At 39.1% G+C, this 18,895-nt stretch overlaps 2 protein-coding genes across 2 annotated transcripts; both read left to right on the top strand.

The window, feature by feature from the left end:
• The first annotated feature begins 68 nt into the window (after positions 1 to 68).
• On the top strand, positions 69 to 8,684 carry LOC103366764 (tRNA-splicing endonuclease subunit Sen54-like). The gene is made up of 10 exons (XM_008294587.1): positions 69 to 126; positions 240 to 323; positions 494 to 592; positions 673 to 725; positions 2,331 to 2,438; positions 3,668 to 4,127; positions 4,214 to 4,349; positions 4,452 to 4,512; positions 7,209 to 7,322; positions 7,803 to 8,684. The coding sequence occupies exons 2-10, from the start codon at positions 258 to 260 to the stop codon at positions 7,951 to 7,953; spliced, it is 1,248 nt and encodes a 415-aa protein (XP_008292809.1). The 5' UTR covers positions 69 to 126; positions 240 to 257; the 3' UTR covers positions 7,954 to 8,684.
• Positions 8,685 to 10,000: 1,316 nt separating this feature from the next.
• Positions 10,001 to 17,698, top strand: LOC103366767 (5-hydroxytryptamine receptor 3A-like). Its single transcript, XM_008294589.1, has 10 exons — positions 10,001 to 10,040; positions 10,156 to 10,346; positions 12,247 to 12,291; positions 12,383 to 12,492; positions 13,605 to 13,777; positions 13,903 to 14,063; positions 14,156 to 14,366; positions 14,444 to 14,602; positions 16,430 to 16,668; positions 17,654 to 17,698. The coding sequence occupies exons 1-10, from the start codon at positions 10,001 to 10,003 to the stop codon at positions 17,696 to 17,698; spliced, it is 1,374 nt and encodes a 457-aa protein (XP_008292811.1).
• Positions 17,699 to 18,895: the final 1,197 nt, after the last annotated feature.

Here is an 18,895-nt window from a genome sequence, read left to right as displayed (position 1 = left end):
ATTTTATTGTATGCTTTGCCAATAAAGTAAAGCATGTATATTAATATACTATTTTACTGCAGAGGAAACCTGGTGAAGGCCATATGGATTCCAAGTGACCAGATTGTGGAGCTTCAGTCTCCAGCTGTGAGTACTGTCACGACACACTCGGCGACAAGCTGATGGCTTCAGTTCTGCTTCCTCCATCCGTTCTTGTTAGAGAATGTTTGGCATATCTCATAAATTTTAATTTTCTTCAGGGAAAGTTCTGGCAGACGATGGGCTTTTCTGCAAATGGCAAACAGTATGTCCTTCCTGAAGAGGCTCTCTACCTGATGGAGTGTGTGAGTGGCAGATGAAACCTGTTGGTCAGGGTGTGGCTTAGTAATCTTCATTAATTCAGTTCATTCAACTGTATTTATTGAACAGTTAGGGAGTCATGCTGCAACACATGTGATTCGAAAACTATTGACATATGTGACATCTCTGAGTGTGAATGTATGTATGTGAACAGGGAAACCTGCAGGTGTTTTACAAGGACCTGCCGCTTTCCATTCAGGATGGGTTTGAGAGATTTCTGTCCTCAACCACAGTGAGCCTCCAACAATATCAGGTGCAACTAACTGTCCAGTGCATATTCTGAATGTGGAACACGGTACTAAACTGGTCTAACAACTCTGTTTCATCACAAAGGTGTTTGGACATTTGAAGAGACTTGGCTATGTCGTGCACAGATTTGATCCCAGGTAGAAGAACTTTAATGTCTCATTCAGACAGGATTAAAATGACTAAAACTATACAGTTGTGCCCTAAAGTATTTGTACTGTCACAGATTTTGAATTGTAGAATTGTGCCTGGATGTGCAACCATAGTGGGTTTTAAATGAAGCAGTCAAGGTGTGATTGAAGTGTAGACTTTCAGATTTAATTCAAAGAGTTTAACAAAAATTTTGCATTAAGTGTTTAGAAATTACATTTTTCATAGTCCCTTCATTTTCATAGGCTCAAAAGCAGGTGAATAAGTGAATGATAAGCCGGTTCATGGTGTCCTTGTTTTGTCATGGCAAATTAAATAGATAAAAGGTCTGGAGTTGATTCCAGGTGTTGAATTGCATTTGGTAGCTGTTCATTGGAACTCTCAAGATGCAATCCTAGAGGTTTCAATGCAAGTGAAGTAGACCAAACAAAACACTTTTAAGAGAGAGAGAGCAGAAACTTTGAGAGTGGCCAAAACAACAATTTGTCATAAAGAAAGAATAGTATGGAGAAAGAAAGGAAAAGTTCATTAATCTAAAGTACACCACATCATCATGATGGGGATAATATTATGACACAGGCATCGTGTTTACTGATGACGATGTGACTGTCGATAGAAGTAGGACAGGTGATAATGACCCAAAATATTCCAGGAGGCAACCCAACACTTAAGGCAAAGAATTAGCCAAGTAAGTTACCTGACCTCAACCCAACTGAGCAGCTTTTCATTTCTGAAGACAAATCTGAAAGCAGAAAGACCCACAAACAAGCAGCTTCTGAAGGCAGATGCAGTAAAGGCCTGGCAGAGTATCTCAATAGAGGAAGTTCAACAGATGATGACGCCCATTCCAGATTTCAGGGAGTCATTGACTGCAAACGATTTACATTCAAGTGTTCAGAATGATTTGTATATTTAAATTATGTCAGTTTGTCCCATTACTTTTGAGTCTGTGAAAATGGAGGGACTGTGTAAAAAGTAGCTGTAATTCCTAAGAGGTTAACGCAATATTTTTGTTAAAGCCCTTGAATTCGAACTAGAAGTACATGCTTGAATTGCATCTATATTGCGTCAATTTAAACCTCATATGATGACGACAGCAGCACAGTGGTAAATACACAAAGAGTTACTGGGAAGAGCAGTGAATAAATGTGTCACACCATTGTCATCGAATTAGTGCAGAGAATAAACCATCACTTGAATGGACACCAAAGTTCTGTAAATGAGCCGCATCTAAGTTGCCAGTGAGATTCTTTTCACATCAGGGTGGTTAGAAATAAATGTTTAGCTTAGGTAGTGATTCGAATAATCCTTTTCACTTGTAATTGAAGGGGAAGCACAGGTGCATCAATAGTATTAACAATGACTTTGTTGTTCAAGTGATCCATTAAGCCAAAATACTGTGATTGTGAACACCAGGTTCCTGAAAGTGAAGCAGCGGAATGGATTTTATTCATTACACCTGTGCTTTTCCTACTATGACCAATTAAAACAAGCCCTCTTTAGTTCAGAGAAATACTCTTGCCCAAATAAATCCTTAGTAACTGAGTGTTTTGGATAAGGTTTGACATCAGCTGAATGTGTTTGACCTCTTGCAGTTGTGAGCCTTCTTCCTACGCCAGACAGCTGAACCTGCCTCAGTCACGTGACCGAGCAGGGAGACAACTTAAGAGGAAACGCAGCCCCAGCCCCACACCAACATGCAGGTAAACAGAGCTGCTACTTTTATTTATTTACTGCACGGTATGTACACCGATCAGCCACAACATTAACGGCAGGTGAAGCCAACTGCCTTGAAATCGATATGTTGGAATCAGGCAAAATGGGCATTGTAATTATCTGAGTGACTTTGATGAGGTTCAGATTGTGATGACTGCATCAGACCATCAGCAGAATGGTATGCAGTGGTAAGTGCCTACGAAAAGTGGTCTAAAGAAGGACAAACAGTGAACCAGGGACAGAGTCATGGACGCCCTCATTGGTGCACTTGTGGAGCGAAGGCTGGTCCATGTGGTCCAATCTGCTGTAGCACAAACTACAGATGGGTCAGAGTGCCCATTGACCACTGACAAAAGCACCTAATGGGCATGTCAGTGTCAGAACTGTCCGCAGTTAGCCGCAGGATCCCCTGTGTGAAGAAGGCGTTGGAGGCAGCGTGATGTTCTGCTGGGAAACCTTGGGTCCACGGGTTCACATGGATGTTGTTTTGAAGCACATACATAAATATTGCTGCAGACCACGTACGCCCCAGATCTCAGTCTGATCAAGCCAATCTTCGGGAAACAAGTCCGGTCTACGGAGGCTCCACCTCGCAACTTCCAGGACTTAAAGAATTTACTGCGAATCTCTTGGTGCCTGATACCACAGAGCAGTGTGGAGTTCATGCAATGATGTGTCAGAGCTGGTTGATGTACAGATACAATATATAAATTCTGTGTTAAGGATTTAGTCCAAGGAGGGATTTGGAGAAAAACTTAATTTTACTAATCACTTACTGCTCAATAGAGAAAAATAATTTTATTATAAGAACTATTAGTTTTCACTGTTCAACAACAAAAAGAAAGCAAGAAACCAGTATATAGCTCCCTCAAACCTCTCTATGAAAACCAAGTATTGGCAGCTCTATGCTGCTCTCTGCTGGTCACAATAATACACCTCTTCATTTTCTCTTTTTCTGATAATAATGTATGTTGTTCTTTATTTAAATTCTTCATTGATATGCGTCTGAAATCTTTCATGCAGGCGACTGATTATCATAATTGCTGGTTAATTTTCTGGCACTGAACTTATTGATTAATTGACTAGACTACTTAGTTCAACTCAGTTTTTTTTAAAATTCTGTTTGAATAGATGTTTTTTTTCAGTGGGTGTATAATGCAGATGAGTTTTCCAGTACACCAGATAGATACACTAATATTTTTTGTTCTTTCCGTAGTTATACTAAGTTGAAAGAGGAACCCACCTCTGAGAAAATGGAAGAGGATAAATGCTGCCTAGAAGGTGAGGAGGATAAAAAACTGGCTGCGTCTCCAGAGACTACAGACGTCCAGACTGCCACGACAAGTGCAGCAGATGAAGGCAGCGGAAGGACCTGGTGGACGACGGATGTCCTCGGGGACTCGGACAAAGAATTGCATTATAGCTCCACCTCTAGATCCTCGCGCTGGGACTTCAGCTCCATCCCTTTCCCTGACCTCGGCTCCAGTGAGCGGCGCCCCAGCTGCTTGGCCCCTCCAGAACCCTCTCTTCTGCCGGGTGATGTGACCGTGGGAGTCTGTGACGTCGCCTCCTGGAGGAAGAAAATAAACCTGAGGAAGGTGAAGATGTCCGCAAAGGAGAAGAGCAGGGAAAAATCCAACTCCAGGCGGCGGTGGAGTGTTAACAAAGACAAAGAGGTTTGTAGCAACTCAGTGAAAAATGACCCTGGAAATCATCCTGTTTATTATTCATGATGGGAAATCACATTCTGAGTTCCTTCAAGGTTCGGCGGTGCAGAAACTGGGCGGAGTATCACGAGCTCCTTGCGAGGCGACAGAGGAGGGGAAAAGGCCGACCAGCACACTTGTGGAACAGGGAAGTTACTCCTTTGCATGACCCAAGACAACCAATCCCCACCGGTGAGAACTCCCAAGCTAACACCACATCTGTGTTCTGACCCAACGTGTGTCCGATTTGAAACTAAATAGGTCTTTTTTTCTTTTTTTTTTTTACATTTTCAGCCGAGCTGTTGGATAAAATCAGTGTGATTAAATCTACACATCTGCTCGAGGGAGCGTCCAGGTATCATTTGCTTCTTTCATAAATAACATTAAAAGGATTTGCTTTGCCTGATACCAGTTTAATTAGAAGCTGATGTTCAGACAGAAGCTGATGACATTTCTCTACTTTCATCTGTTTTTTTTTCTCCCTATTTAACATACTGCTATGATTCACTAGACATTCATTGCACCATCTGATATGCCTCAAACTGATATCGGAATGTGACAGGATTTTATTAGCCCATGTCACACTGACTGGCATGAAATTAACCTGCATGATGGTTGTGATGTCGCAGTCTATACATGCTGTCAGCCAGCACAACACAGAGGTGAGAGAAAAGGAGGGATCCTGAGAAGAAAAACTGAAAAAAAAACAGCCTCTTGACGCCTAGATAAGTATGTTTCTGCAGCTGAGCTTTTGACTGACAAATTCAAAAATACGCACATTATGAAGAAAACTGAATGCGCCTCAACACACACTGACAATCATACACTTCAATAAATGGTATATGAACACTGGATTCCTCAAAAGTGCTCTAAAAGGTGTTAAAAAAAACCCCTCAGATTTCAAGGGCTGTAGTTAACCAAAGAAAATCTTACTTGACTGAAATTGTAGCTACTCTTAAAGCATTGACTGGCTGTGGGGATTTTTTTTAAAACTATTAATTGTGTACAATAAAACAAAGCAGCAGAAACATCACAACAAAAGCAGCTTGTGCAGGCTAGATTAAATTATTAGCAAAAGCAAAAGTCATGATTCCACAAAAATAAACAAAGAAGCAACCAAAAGTTTAAAAAAGCAAACAAATGAAACAACAGATAAATAAAATAATGTAATACTGATGCATGTGTTTTAGCGTATGTCTATATAAATGTGTGTCTTCAAACATGAAAGTGTGTGCACACCCATGCTAATGCACACTTATGTGAGAGGCTTCTCATGAAAGATGGAGACAAAGAAAGGTCAATTATTTTCAGATTTGATCAGTTAGAATAACTTGGTTCTTAGCCTGTAAAATTCATTCAGAATTAATTTATTCAGAAGTGGACTGAAATGCAATTTGAGTGTAATTGTTCCATAGCTGAGTCCCCGTCTGTCTAATAAAATCTGTACGTTATCTCAAAGTGAACTAAATGGGCCACAGTGTACTGAGTGCGCTCTACCTGCTAGCCCTGTTAGCCTAAATAGATTATAAATCAACACAAAAAGCTTGTACTTGCAGCTTTTAAAATTAGGTTAACCTGGTCATTTTTATAAAGAAATAATAATGACAGACTTGGAGCAGACCAGCGAGCACCTGCCCATATTCAGATGGTTCTGAAAGTACAACTATATTGACTGGTGATCCGGCACTAGAACTACTGGCAAACACAACACGGACGAGTTACTGATTTTAGATGATCTGCTATGTTGGTTTAAGTTTACATTCTGCTTTTTGTCCATCTGTTTTAACGAAACGCAGTTACACCGGCATCTTCTTTAACATGGTGTCAGTAAGTTCGAAGCCGACTCCAGATAAACGTTCAGTAAATGATAAATAAGATTGCAGTCTCATTTAGATTAGGCCAGTTTAAAGCTGTGAAAGCGCGGTAGTGTTAACAGGTAGTCTGTTCCTCCCACTGCCAAAAATAATGGCTTCATCTGGCAGCTGTTGATGTAGCTATAGGAAAGTAACACTAACAATATTAAGTTGGTCCATTGAGAGCATATCGAACAACCAATCAGCCAGTTAATTTGGACACTACAGCCCTGTCAATTTCTTTTACAAAGTATTTAATATACTATATTTAGTTCTGTAACACAAAGACACCACTTCACTCAAAACTATGTGATGACCATTTCTAAATGACTTAAATAGTCTTTTTCTGCATTAATTTCTGGTAAAGTTTTAATATTGCCACACAAATACGCTGATACCAGTATATCTGTAATAGATCTATATGATGGATATATTGGTATGGCTCTAGCAGAAATGTGAATAAGTAAGCCACTGATGATATTCTGCTGTAAACTTTGATTTTTACAATAACCTGGTTCCTACATGTAGACTTGTATAATCTGATTTTTCTCAGCCCTGTAATCGCTGGTGTCTATTTAGACATGATCATTACAGCGCAAAACGTATATACAGTCTGCAACATGTACATAAAACTTCTTCCTGTTGGGGTTTATATTTAGGCATGTTACAGCTATAATAATATAAAAAACCCTCCTAAACTGTTGGGGAAAAAAAATAGTTTGCTTTTTGTTGTTCCTTTTTTTTTTCTTCCAATATCAAGATTTGTGCTGACTCAGCCAAAATATCTGCTATTAATTCTAATGGATTTTTGATGTGTTTTTTTTTTGTCATATAATTAGTAACAATTATCCATTCATCCAGAGGACACATGCAGGTTTGTCCCTGAGTTTATATAACCACGTACGTGACCTCATGCAGCCGCTTTCTGTTTGCCGCGATAAGAGGACGTCAACTCTGAGGAAAATAAATCAGAATGTGGACTTTACATGAACCGAGCTCGCGTCACTGCTGTCACAGTTTATGATCTTTAATTTACCAACCCATAAAGACTCCGATACAAAGGAGCGACAGGCTGCGGCTACCGCTGTTTGTCACCGCCTCAGTGTGCCGTCGTGCACCGAGGGCGGCCGTGTATTGTGCTGTGATAGAGTGCGCTTCATTCAGGAGATATTGAAGACCTCGTCCTTTGTCTGCTCAGGTTGAAAGGTTCCGATGAGTGGAGGATTTGTTTCAATGTTTACCAGCCCGACACGGTGGCAGACTTCAAGAAGAGCAACCCGGGGAAACCGTACTCCCGCATGTGTGTGTGCAGGTAAACAACCACACAAACTACAAGAGAAAGTGTTTACTCAGGGTTGACTTACAATAAACCAGCAGACATCTGATTCAAATTAAATAAATGTCCCAGTGATTAGAGGTGAATGGGCCTTTTGTGTCATTGCTCTTTTCATGACTTACACAGGGCCGCAATTAAATAATTAAACTATTGATTATGTTGATGCTTCTGCGACTGCTGAGACCAGAGGTCTCTGTTCAAGTTGTCTGTCACATTCTTGTGAATGAAGGATCTCTTGAAAGCTTTCAGGGGATTTCTTTACAACTTCTGGTATCTTCAGTTTGCTTGTGTAGTCTGACAACAATCTAATTTCGAAACAAAAACAATAAAGGAGCAAATTCTGTGGTTGTTTAATTTTCTTCTTCCAGGTTGTGGTTTGATTTTCGGTAGAGTACACTGGTTTATGTGTACACGAAGCGGACGGCACAACTTGATTGCTTCTCTTCTGTGTTTCAGTTTCGACGGCCCTGTGCCTGACCTGCGAGTTCTCAAACTGCTGGCTTTCCAGAGTGGAGACGTCCCAGTGGTCTTTGCTGTGGTGGACCACGGAGACATATCCTTCTACACCTTCAAAGACTTCCAGCTACCCACTGATGTGTTCCCCTGAGACACGTTTATCTAGGACTTTTACATACATTTATAAAAGCTCTTTTATGTGCCTGACCAGTGATTTACAGTGGACGGGTAGATTTAGTGCCAAAGCTATTATTGGAAAAAGTGATTTTATCAGCTTTCGTTTTGCATTTTTTTTCTTTTATCTGTGGGACCAACAGATCATCATCAGCATCATTATTTTCTGCAATAAGTGATGGTTGAAGACTTTAAAAATCCTCGTGGCAAATAAATTGTTGGTATGGCAGTAGAAAACAAAGTCACATAAGCAAGTAAAGACCCAGGAACACCAGCTGTTTCCATATTTACATAGTTTTGTAAAACTTTATTTGCAAAAAAGGTTTGAGAAAAAAAATGTTGCGCAAAATATTACAGATTTAGGCAGAGTTAATGATGCTGTATATTTTATTCTTTATTTCTTCCAGTTGATCAATAGTTTGTCATGCAGTGAGCTGGGGGATGCACTTTTGGCACTAGGGGTGTGACAGTATACCGTTATAAATATTACCGTTATATTTTTTAATGATATATTGATTTCATGTGATTAATACACATACAAGAATACTTTAAATAATTCAGCGCTTCTTGCTATCAGGTTGACACTCCGACTTCGGCACAACATACAGTACAGTTATGTTTACAGACTCCTTCTCCGTACATTTGTATTTTGATGAAAATTTTTTTGTCAAAAAGAGATCAAAAACACAATAAAACCTTTTAAAAAGATGTTGACTAAAAGCATTATTTTCATAAAGTTTTTATTTCTTTTGTCTGATAATTGTGAAATAAAAATCTGATTTTGTGACGGCCAAACTAACTATATTCTTAATTTTAAAATTACACAACACTTCTAATGTTCATTTCAATTCGAGTCTTTGGATGTGGGGTAATGTGCTGATGCATGAAATGTCTGATTGAGTTACCATTTCTACATACACACATTTACAATTTCTACAGTCTAGTTTGGGGTAATTCAATATCAAATCATTGCATTTTTAAAGCAGTTTCTGCTTGATCATCTCTGATTTGCCTGCATTTTTCTAGAATATAATGTGGACATTTTTAAAGATATATTTTTTAAAATTTTCGCTTGATATATCAAATACTTTCTGAGATGAAATTAAGATTTGAGACTATGTGTGAAGGACAATATCTCAGAAATTAAAATAAAAGAAATTTTCTTTGTTGTTTTTCATTGTGTGATTGATTCAGAATCTGTAATAACTTAATGCAGTCTCCTTCAAACAAAGGTTAGGGTTAGGGTTAGTTTTTTTTTGTTGTTTTTACTATTTATTCACATTTTATAGCCCAAAAAACTGATTGATTAATCAAGAAAGTATTCAGGAGGTCAGTAGATTGAAGTAGTAAGTGTGTGCGGCACCTTTTAACCTTCTAGCAGAAGTCATGAAGGTATGAATAAAAATTTGCACTTCGATCCCTGAAACACATTTCAAAACCAGGTGTGAACAGAGTCTCAGGCGAATAAGAATGATTTTGAAAAATCAGTGCAATGAGACTGAAAATTTATTCTGCAGTTGGTTAAACAATCTCGCCACAGATCGCTGTACAGGTGCTCTGAAGCTTTCTGTCTTACACAAGTACACTTTACCTGAATTTTGTAAAATATTTCTGCAGTGACCACAACTTTGCATTTCCCTAACATTCACATTAAGCAAATTGACTTACTTTTTAGTGCATTTTAGGATTTTAAAGTTAAAACTAGTTCCATGTAGTTTTTGTTGACCGCAGGTGTTCTACGCATTGAGAACAGCGCACATCGATAACTTCTCCACTCCCACCTGATGCCACACTGAGATCTCCTCATGTTGACTTTTTGCCTCAGCTGCGGGCCAACAATAGACCTGTATGATTGACTTGCGTCGTATGACTTGCTCTGGATACACAGGAACAAACAGGAGCTTCTTTACATTTTAGTAGTTTGTTTATTTCATCCTATGACGCCTCATCTGCACTTTTGTATTGTTCTGTTTATATAAGCAGGTTAAAAGGGTTTCCTCAGGCTGAGCTGAAGGCAAACAGCCATGGCTTCTCTAACGGCTCTAGTTTTTCTCCCTTTATTTGGTGAGTTATTGCATTAAACTTTGATTATAACACATCATTTGGTTTGGAAATGTGTTAAAGCTCATGTTGTATCTGTTCCTAAGGTTTATGATCACACGTTTTCCTGTTTATAAAGAGTTCTTCTTCTTCCCAGCAAGTGCAAGTGTTTCCACTGATCCGACTACAGACTGCTCCTACTACAGTCTACTGGATCATCTCAACCTGACTGGATCAAGTAACATTCAAAGTCTCATGCGACCTGTGAAAAACTGGACCACATTCACCCACGTTCAACTGGACATATTGTTGTTTGGTATTTTGGATGTGGTAAGTGTCTTTATGGTCTCCTGTGAATGGATTGCGCTCGATGCATGATTATTTTGGAAGCATTTTTGAACTTATTCGTCGTGGTATCAAGTGATAGTTTTGGTTTTATGCTGCGATGGAAATAATCGCATTTATTTGAGTATTCGATTAATTAAACACAACTGAAATTTCCATTGAATTTATCCGACAGCTGGTCAATAGTTACTTTGATTTAAATGCAAAACACCCTCGCAGTTGCATTTATTAGATACACCTAGTTTAAACTAATGCTACTCTCCTGCAATAAATTGTACAGCATTGTACGTGTGTAGACAGTCGTTTCTATTAGTTTGTGTAGTCTATTTATTTCAGTGAGGGGAGGCTTAAGTAGCTCTCTGTATAATAGACTGCACTTCAATGGCACCACAAACTGCATCCTTCAAAATAACTGTACAGCAGAATCGACAGTTTCAACAACAACTAAACATTATAACCTTCATGAATTAAAGATTTATCACAGGAAAGCTGCATTGGACTACACTAGCTTTAGCCAGGTGCGCCATATAAACCGCCAAATGAGTGCATGATCAACCAATAAAATCTGATGTTTATTAGCTACAAGGTCCTGCAGACCCACACGGGTAATTTCAGGTGTTATGGCTGATTAGACCTGCTCAGGTTGAAGCTGTGCAAACCGTTTCTGCGATTTATATGAGGTCACTATGTACTTAAAGGAGCAATAAAGTCAAACTATGTTAAAATACCTGCGGGCATAGACTGTGGCAGCAGCTCAAATCACTTCCACTTCAGCCACCTACCGCTAGAATACTGTTTACGTTTCAACACATGAATACTAGCAACAAAAAAAAGAAGAGAAATTTATGGTAATTACAGCCTGCAGAGTAGATTGTAATTAACCCACATTTACAGTGTAAATGTTTGTATTAATGGCACGCTAGTTCAGTACATACCAACACACAGATTGTCGGTATTAGGGAACAACACACGCCGTTTCATGAATAAAAGGGAACCTACTGAGCTATTATATTATTACAGTATGTTTGGTTGCTTGGAAGTTTGGAAGAGGATGTTGAATGAATTCTGCAGCACTTCATACATTAAAAAAATGGACATAACCTTCTTGCCAACAATGGAAGGCGGCACATGTCAACAAAAAGAGGACAAGTGAAATACGTGCAGTTCTGTTAACAGGTTAGGGATACTTATTAAATCACCCATCACCCATGCTTTTACTTTGGAACTTGGAAAAGGCCTTGAAGGGTGACCTTCTACAATGGCCTTGTTTATGTGACTCTTACTATAATCTGTTAGAGAAATTTTAACCTGCAAGTCTAGTCCATGGATGCCACTTATACGCCTGCTTTAGACTCTTTAAGTCATGCACTTCCTTGTAATCGGGTCGGAGCAGCTTTGCAGCCCCTCAAGCTGCACAGCAGTAGAAGACAAGTGTCTTTTGTTCAGCTTCACCACTTAAATTTCCATCTGTGACAAAAAAAACACTCATAAAACATGCTGACACATTTTTATCTGCTCCAGCATTTGTTCCATTAACTTCACATTTTGTTCTTTTATAGGTACAAGTATTATTTTTGTACAGAGATTTGTACAAAGAATTAATCTTTTAATTACACTGCACTTTGCAGGCTTCATTCAAAATGAGCTATTCTGCAGGATAAAATATACTGTTTATACTTTCAATACATTTGACTAAAGATTCCTAACTTGTGTTCACTACTGTTGTATGGACGCAGCATGATCTCAGAGACAGGTATCTGAAACTCTGGTGAAATAAATCCAAAGGTATCTGCATTGATAAATAGCTGCAGGTATAAGTGAGGAAATCTGTCTTTTTTTTGTAATTTGGCTAAATACTGATCACACCTCTGGTGCTTCTCTGTAGGATGAGAAGTCTCAAACTGTCACAAATCACCTCTGGGTTAGTATGGTAAGACGAGTACATTAAAAGCAGAATCATTATCTTTTCATGCTCACTCATCAACCGAGTCCTCATTTTGTTTTTCTTTTCCTTTTCCCAGTACTGGACAAATGAATTCCTAACTTGGAATGCTTCAGACTTCTGTGGGATAAACTACGTGTCCATTCCGAGGTCGATGCTCTGGATCCCAGATATAGTCATCCAACAAGAGTATGTATTATTCATGACACAGCTGCAGTCTGATCTCATTGAAACTGGTGTTTAATATACTGAACAATCAAACTTGAATTTTCATCTAAACCCACAGCACAAAAGTTAAAACCTTTAAAATGTACTGCCTGAATATTGCTGATATATCTATAAAAGGATGCGTGACACTTCTAGAAAATTTACATTTGAATGCACGGTCATAAAAACACATCCAAATTCCAAAACCTTTGCTCCAAATCATTAGTAGCAGTCCAAAACTCCACAGGACAGCCTTACTGTTTTAAAGCATAAAATGGAAGCATCACTGTAGCACAAAGCAATAGAAATGTTTTGGCAGAAGCTGAAATTAAAGCATTAGGTGCAGCCAACGTTAAATTATCATTTTGCAATTTCACTGGTTTTTGTTCAATTTGTTTATACCTTGTTTATAGATTCCAAAGCTGGCCATGAAGCTAAAAGCCTGATTGATAACTTAACAGGAACCAGACTGGCTCTTATAAGACTAAACCTGCATAACACTTAAAATTTATGATTTCTGAATTAAGTAATTGGAAACCTCAGTTGCAACTTATATACATATGTATTTAGGATAACATTTCTGCTAAGAATAGTGAAAAATGTGTTTTTACTTAGATTTTTAAACATTCCTAGTTATTATTCTCAAAGTAAAACAAAAGCTGTGACAGAAATGTGAAATCTGAACAGGGGATCTGAACAAAACAATTATTTTCACACACAATTCAGTGCTAAATATTATTATAGATTATAATAGTGTGGGTCTGTCTCTAAGTGTGGCCCTGTGATAGACTGGTGACCTGTCCAGGGTGTCCCCTGTCTTTGCCCTAAGTCGGCTGGGATAGGCTCCAGCCCCCCCGCGACCCTAGTGAGGATTAAGCGGTGTATAGATAATGGATGGATTATAATAGTGTGGTTAGTTTAGACTTGGGATGCTGAATCAGATGACATTGCTGTAAAATGACTTATCGGCCCAAAATGAACCTTAACAGGCACATAATTCTTGTTAGGCTTTCAAAAATGTAATGATAAAATGTTTGTATCTCTATGGCTAGCCCTTCATAGAAAAATTCTTGTGTCTTCTTGTGTCTCCTCAGTGCTTCTGACACTGGGAGTATTCACAACGGTCCACTTCTCACACTGAATTCCAGCGGCTGGGTGTTTTCGAGGGCCCTCCAACGACTTACCTACACCTGCCAGCTCAATCTCCTAAATTTCCCTTTTGATACGCAACACTGTAACATTACATTTTCATCCATGAGCTTTGACGGTAAACATCAGAACATCAGATTACATCAGAATAACTGCAGGTTGATGTCTTTCAACATGCAGAATGGCTTCAGAACAATTGATGTTATTCTTTAATACTTTTTTTTTCTTTAATTTTCTGCATAGCAAGAACTATGAGACTTGGAACATTAACCGATGACACGGTACTTACTGCAATCTCTAACCAGATGATGATCACAAAGGGAGAATGGACGCTTAGAAACATGGAAGTTGTCCGAGACCAAAGTAACACGGGGAATGAATACCCAAGCTACCTCATATACATGGTTAGAAAATATTTGTAATGGCATTCTGGTAGTGTTTTGTTTCCCCGTTCTCCACCTCTGCTCGTCTCTAATTAATCAGACTTTTTTCACAGATCACACTGGAGAGGAAACCACTGCTTTATCTAGTCAACTTTATCATCCCCCTGGCCTATTTACTGGGGCTGGATTTGGCTTCTTTCTTCATCAGCGCATCCAGTGGCGAAAAGCTGAGCTTCAAAGTGACGATACTACTGTCCATCTCCGTCTTACTGCTGATTCTTCAGGACATGCTGCCGTCCACCGAAGACTGCCTGCCATGGATCGGTGAGCAGCCACACAGGCCTCACGCAGCACAGAGTTGACTGGTTTCAGCAACATCACCTGTAATGTCTCTATTCCAGCTTCCTACTGTGTTGCGATCTTCGCCCTGGTGGGGATCAGCGTCCTGGAGGCCATGCTGGTGAGCTTCTTGAGCCACTTTGGTGATCATTGTGGTAAAGACGCTCAAAGCTCTGTAGATGCTCAAGAGGATATTCAGCTGGAAGTAGGCTTTCGCAAAGGTATGTTGTTTTTTTTTCTTTCTTGAAAACAGATGGAAGGCAATAGATTCAATAGATTCCTTATGAGTGGACATTATTAGCATTTTCTTGTTTGCCAATTAGATGTCAAGGTTATGGTATTAATACATAAACAATATGCTTTTGTTTTTTATACATTAAACAACCTCTTTCACTCCTTTCCATAGTTTAACATGCTATTAATGATAGAATTTGGCAGCAAACCTTCAGTAAGGAATAGTAATTTCAACTGTGTTAAGCTATTGGGTTAGCTATAACCAATTATTTCTGGACAAATGTTGAATTTAAGACCAATATGAACTCTCCATTTAGCTTTGTTTGGTCGCCATGAACACTCCAAAGATCCTCTGAGCTTTCGTGCTGAGCAGGTAGAGTGTTTTCACTGCCTGCTGCAGACTGAGCTCCTTGTCATCCCAGCCAGTTCCTCTCTACAACAAGAAATCAACATCAAGCTTGATTCAATCCAACTCAAACCCACAAAATCTGCCAGAAACTTGGGTGTCATGATTGATGACCAACTAACCTTCAAAGCTCATGTGGCCTCTGTTGCTTGGTGGTGTCGATTCAGAGGATCAGACCTTTCCTGTCTGTACATGCAGCACAACTCCTGGTACAAGCTCTCATAATATCGTGCTTTGACTATTGCAACTCCTTACTGGCAGGTCTCCCTGCATCCACGGTCAAACCTCTGCAGATGATCCAGAATGCAGCAGCACGTCTGGTTTTCAACCAGCCAAAAAGGGCACATGTCACCCCACTGTTCAGATCGCTTCACTGGCTTCCAGTTGCTGCCTGCATCCAATTCAAAACTCTGACCATCAAAAGCCGCCTGATACAAGCACCGCAAAAAGGCCCGAGGTTGATAGCCAGACTCTTCTCCTCTGTGGTTCCCTGGTGGTGGAACAGGTTGCCAAACAAACAAAAAATATTTCCTATTACCTCCCACACAGCCTGCTATTGGCATCAACGCCCTATCACACTTGAACTTGTTCTTTGACACTTATCCAGATTGTTCTCTCCTGACTAGCTCCTTGCTTGTGTTGTATCCGCTCTCAGATGTACGTTGCTTTGGATAGAAGCGTCTGCTAAATGAAATTGTAGAATTGTAGCTAGAAACAAGCTTAACAAGAGTGAAGAGGGCGGTGGTGGAAAGAAACTGAGTACATTTACTCAGGTAGTTCACTTGGGATACTTGTACTTGACCTTAAGATGAAAATTTCACACAATGGATAATATAACAAGTTTTTAAAATACAACATTTAGGTAGGGATTACACCAGAAGAAGTTTTAGAAGAAGGGGCTTCTTGTTATTTCTTCTTTCTTTAGATTTATCTGCTGTCTCTGCTGTGTATAAAACTGGATGTAAAGCTCCACCTGCAGCAACTACAACAGTAACATGCTTCAGGATTAATCATCTATAAGAATGTACCAGTCAGAGGGAACAAACCAATACCGAAATACTTTCACTACATTTTGCTGCTACTGTACTTGTACATAAGTAAGATTTTTCATGCAGAACTTTCACTTCAAGTGGAGCATATTTACACTGATGTATTCGTACGCTGGCTGAACTAAAGCATGTGAATGCTTTCTCCATCTGTGGAAGGCAGTGAACCAAAGCTGAACTGAAGAGCGAGGTGATCATTCTCTCACAACAGGTCACATCAACAGAGCATTATTGATAAAGAAACACTGGTTAATGTGGTATTAAACAATGACTTATTTTTCTGGCACACACAGTCAGGAAACAGTCCACTATTCTAACTGTATCTGGCTTTTAATCGCTTAATTCTGTTTCTGTCTGCTCAGGTAGTGCACAGGGGGATTCCCTGAAAGCAGCATCTGCTGTAAAAACAATCTTCCCTGTTTGCCATTCAGAGCCTGCTGGAGATGAAGAGAAAAGCCCGGTGACACCTGAGAAGAGTTCCAATCCTTTGGATTGGCCTGGCGTCCGTGACCTGCTGAAACGAATCCTGGACGAACTGAAGACAGCTCGATTAGAAGCCGGTGGAAAGAAGAATGAGAAGAGACAGTCTGGATTCTGCAAAGTTCTGGCTAACATCATAGACTTAATTTTCTTTATTGCATATTTTGTGACTGTTGTGGTGTTTCTGGTAGTTGTTTATGTCAATTGGATTCAAGGGGGGTTTTGATTTCGATTTCATGGACTGCCTTAGATGCTGTGTGTTTAATCAGCCAGTGCATGCTCTTAGATCTTAATGTGATGGAGCTTTTAATAATAAATAGTCACCTGGGCATTAACATTTCTAAATGTAGGCAGTGAAGGAGAAAACACATGGCTTTTTAAACCTAATATTAATGACTTCATCTACATTTCTGCTCATTAATTGCTGTAGAACCAGTCTTACTCATCTTTGCAGATATAAACTAATAACCTAGGTACAGATTATTGCATGAAAATCATATACATAATATCTTATTATGAAATGGATGTTAAAATTCTCTGGTTTAAAATGAAGTTTGCAAACAAAAAAAATATTTGACTGTGTTTTTAATATATCATATTGTTCTCCTTTAACTAAAGTTATAGACAATGTCCTTATCGGTTTACAGGGCACAACACGGCATGACATGGGACACATATCTGCCCATCCATCCATTATCAATTTAGAATCACCAATTAACCGCAGCATCTTTTTAGACTTGTGGGAGGAAGCTGGAGAAAGTGGGAAGAAGCCGGGGTGACCCACGCTGCACTTGGAGAACATGCAAACTCCACGCAGAAAGATCCCGGGCATCCTCACCGGGATGCGAACCTGTGATCTTCCAGCTGCGAGGCGACAGTGCTAACCACCGAGCCACCTTGACTAAATGAACAAATAAATCAGGAAAAAAAAGAGAGACATTACTAAAGACAGGGTGAAAAAATGTGGATTTATATCCCATTCATTTGTCAAATTTAGACTATTTATTTTTAGTTAATCATGAAACATCACTATGCGAAGAAACATTTTAAAAATCACTTACATTTTATGTTTACTAACAGTTTTTGTATCTCTTCTGTGGATTTAGTCTTCCAACATGGATAACGTCAGTCAAAGTGCTGTGTTACAGTAGAATTCTGGTGCAAAACTAAAATAAAAAAACTAAAAACTGTGTGTTTTGCAGCACTAAATATTAAAACGTGTCAAGTGCTGATCTGTGGTGTCTAGTGAGATTCTTAAAGTTGTATTTTTTCAGGTGCTTTTAGAGCGACTGGAGACTCTAAAAAAAAAAAAGACAAAATAAATTAAAAATCATAAATAAGACACTGAGAGAGACTTATCTACCCATGTCTGAAAATGTCTTATCTTGATTCATTTGAAGTTAATTTGGCAGTCTAATTTTGTCTATGGACCACTTGGAATCTTCTCAGGGCCTCCTATGAGTGAGTGGACCTCAGTTTGGGAACCTCTGAGCCTGGATCCTGCATCCAGCTCTGTCCTGGTTGAGAGATTTCATATCACAGCAGTCAGGCTGCCCCACTTTTCTAATCTTTATAACATTTGTAATAATAAAAGACCTTTGCAGCTTTTTTGAGTCTGCAACAGGAACATAACATTTTAACAGCGCCAGCAGACTGCTAAACGTGAGCGTGATGCTCTTTGGTGCTGGACACAGAGGATACATCCCCCTGGATGTTTAAAACATGCATTTGCCCCCCCTGTAAAAACCACATTCAAAGAGATTTATTTCCCAAACAAAAGACACAAAACAGGACACAGAAGTAAATCTTGCCTATATGTATATTTAAAGGGGATAAATAAAGAAGAACACATCTACAGGAGAATAAATATTTAACACAGAACGCCTGAGAGCTTTACTGCATCATATAGTAGAGTTATATTTTGATTTGTTCCCTGGTTCCTGAATTCAGTGTTTTCCGTTCATAAATAAAGACATGCTCACCCTAAGTTGATACAGACTGGTGCCAACAAAATTCAACAGAATGCATGAATTGAAATAAAGATGTGAAAAATAGTGGCTGTCCCACTTCTTTTTCATACTGATGCTCTGTGTGGAGTGCATTGAAAGCAGGTGTTGCATTTAAAATCCATTGCACTTTGCACACACTCTTCCTGAAAGGTTTGATTAGGTTTTTTAGAAATCGTGCACTTTTTGCACAAAATTAGATTTTCTACGTTTTCTCTAAGTCAGAAGAGAAGACAATTCGCATGCAGCCTTTTTTTTGTTTGTTTTATAAAGGATTTTTATATTTAAAATCTGATACTTTTTGGACTCGAGATATCCACTAATAAGAAATGGGACTGTCAT

Source organism: Stegastes partitus, unplaced genomic scaffold (genome assembly GCF_000690725.1).
Source record: "Stegastes partitus isolate 25-593 unplaced genomic scaffold, Stegastes_partitus-1.0.2 Scaffold975, whole genome shotgun sequence".
Classification (NCBI taxonomy): Eukaryota; Metazoa; Chordata; class Actinopteri; family Pomacentridae; genus Stegastes; species Stegastes partitus.
Note: the sequence above shows the minus strand (reverse complement) of the source record. Positions and strands in the feature narration are given on the sequence as shown.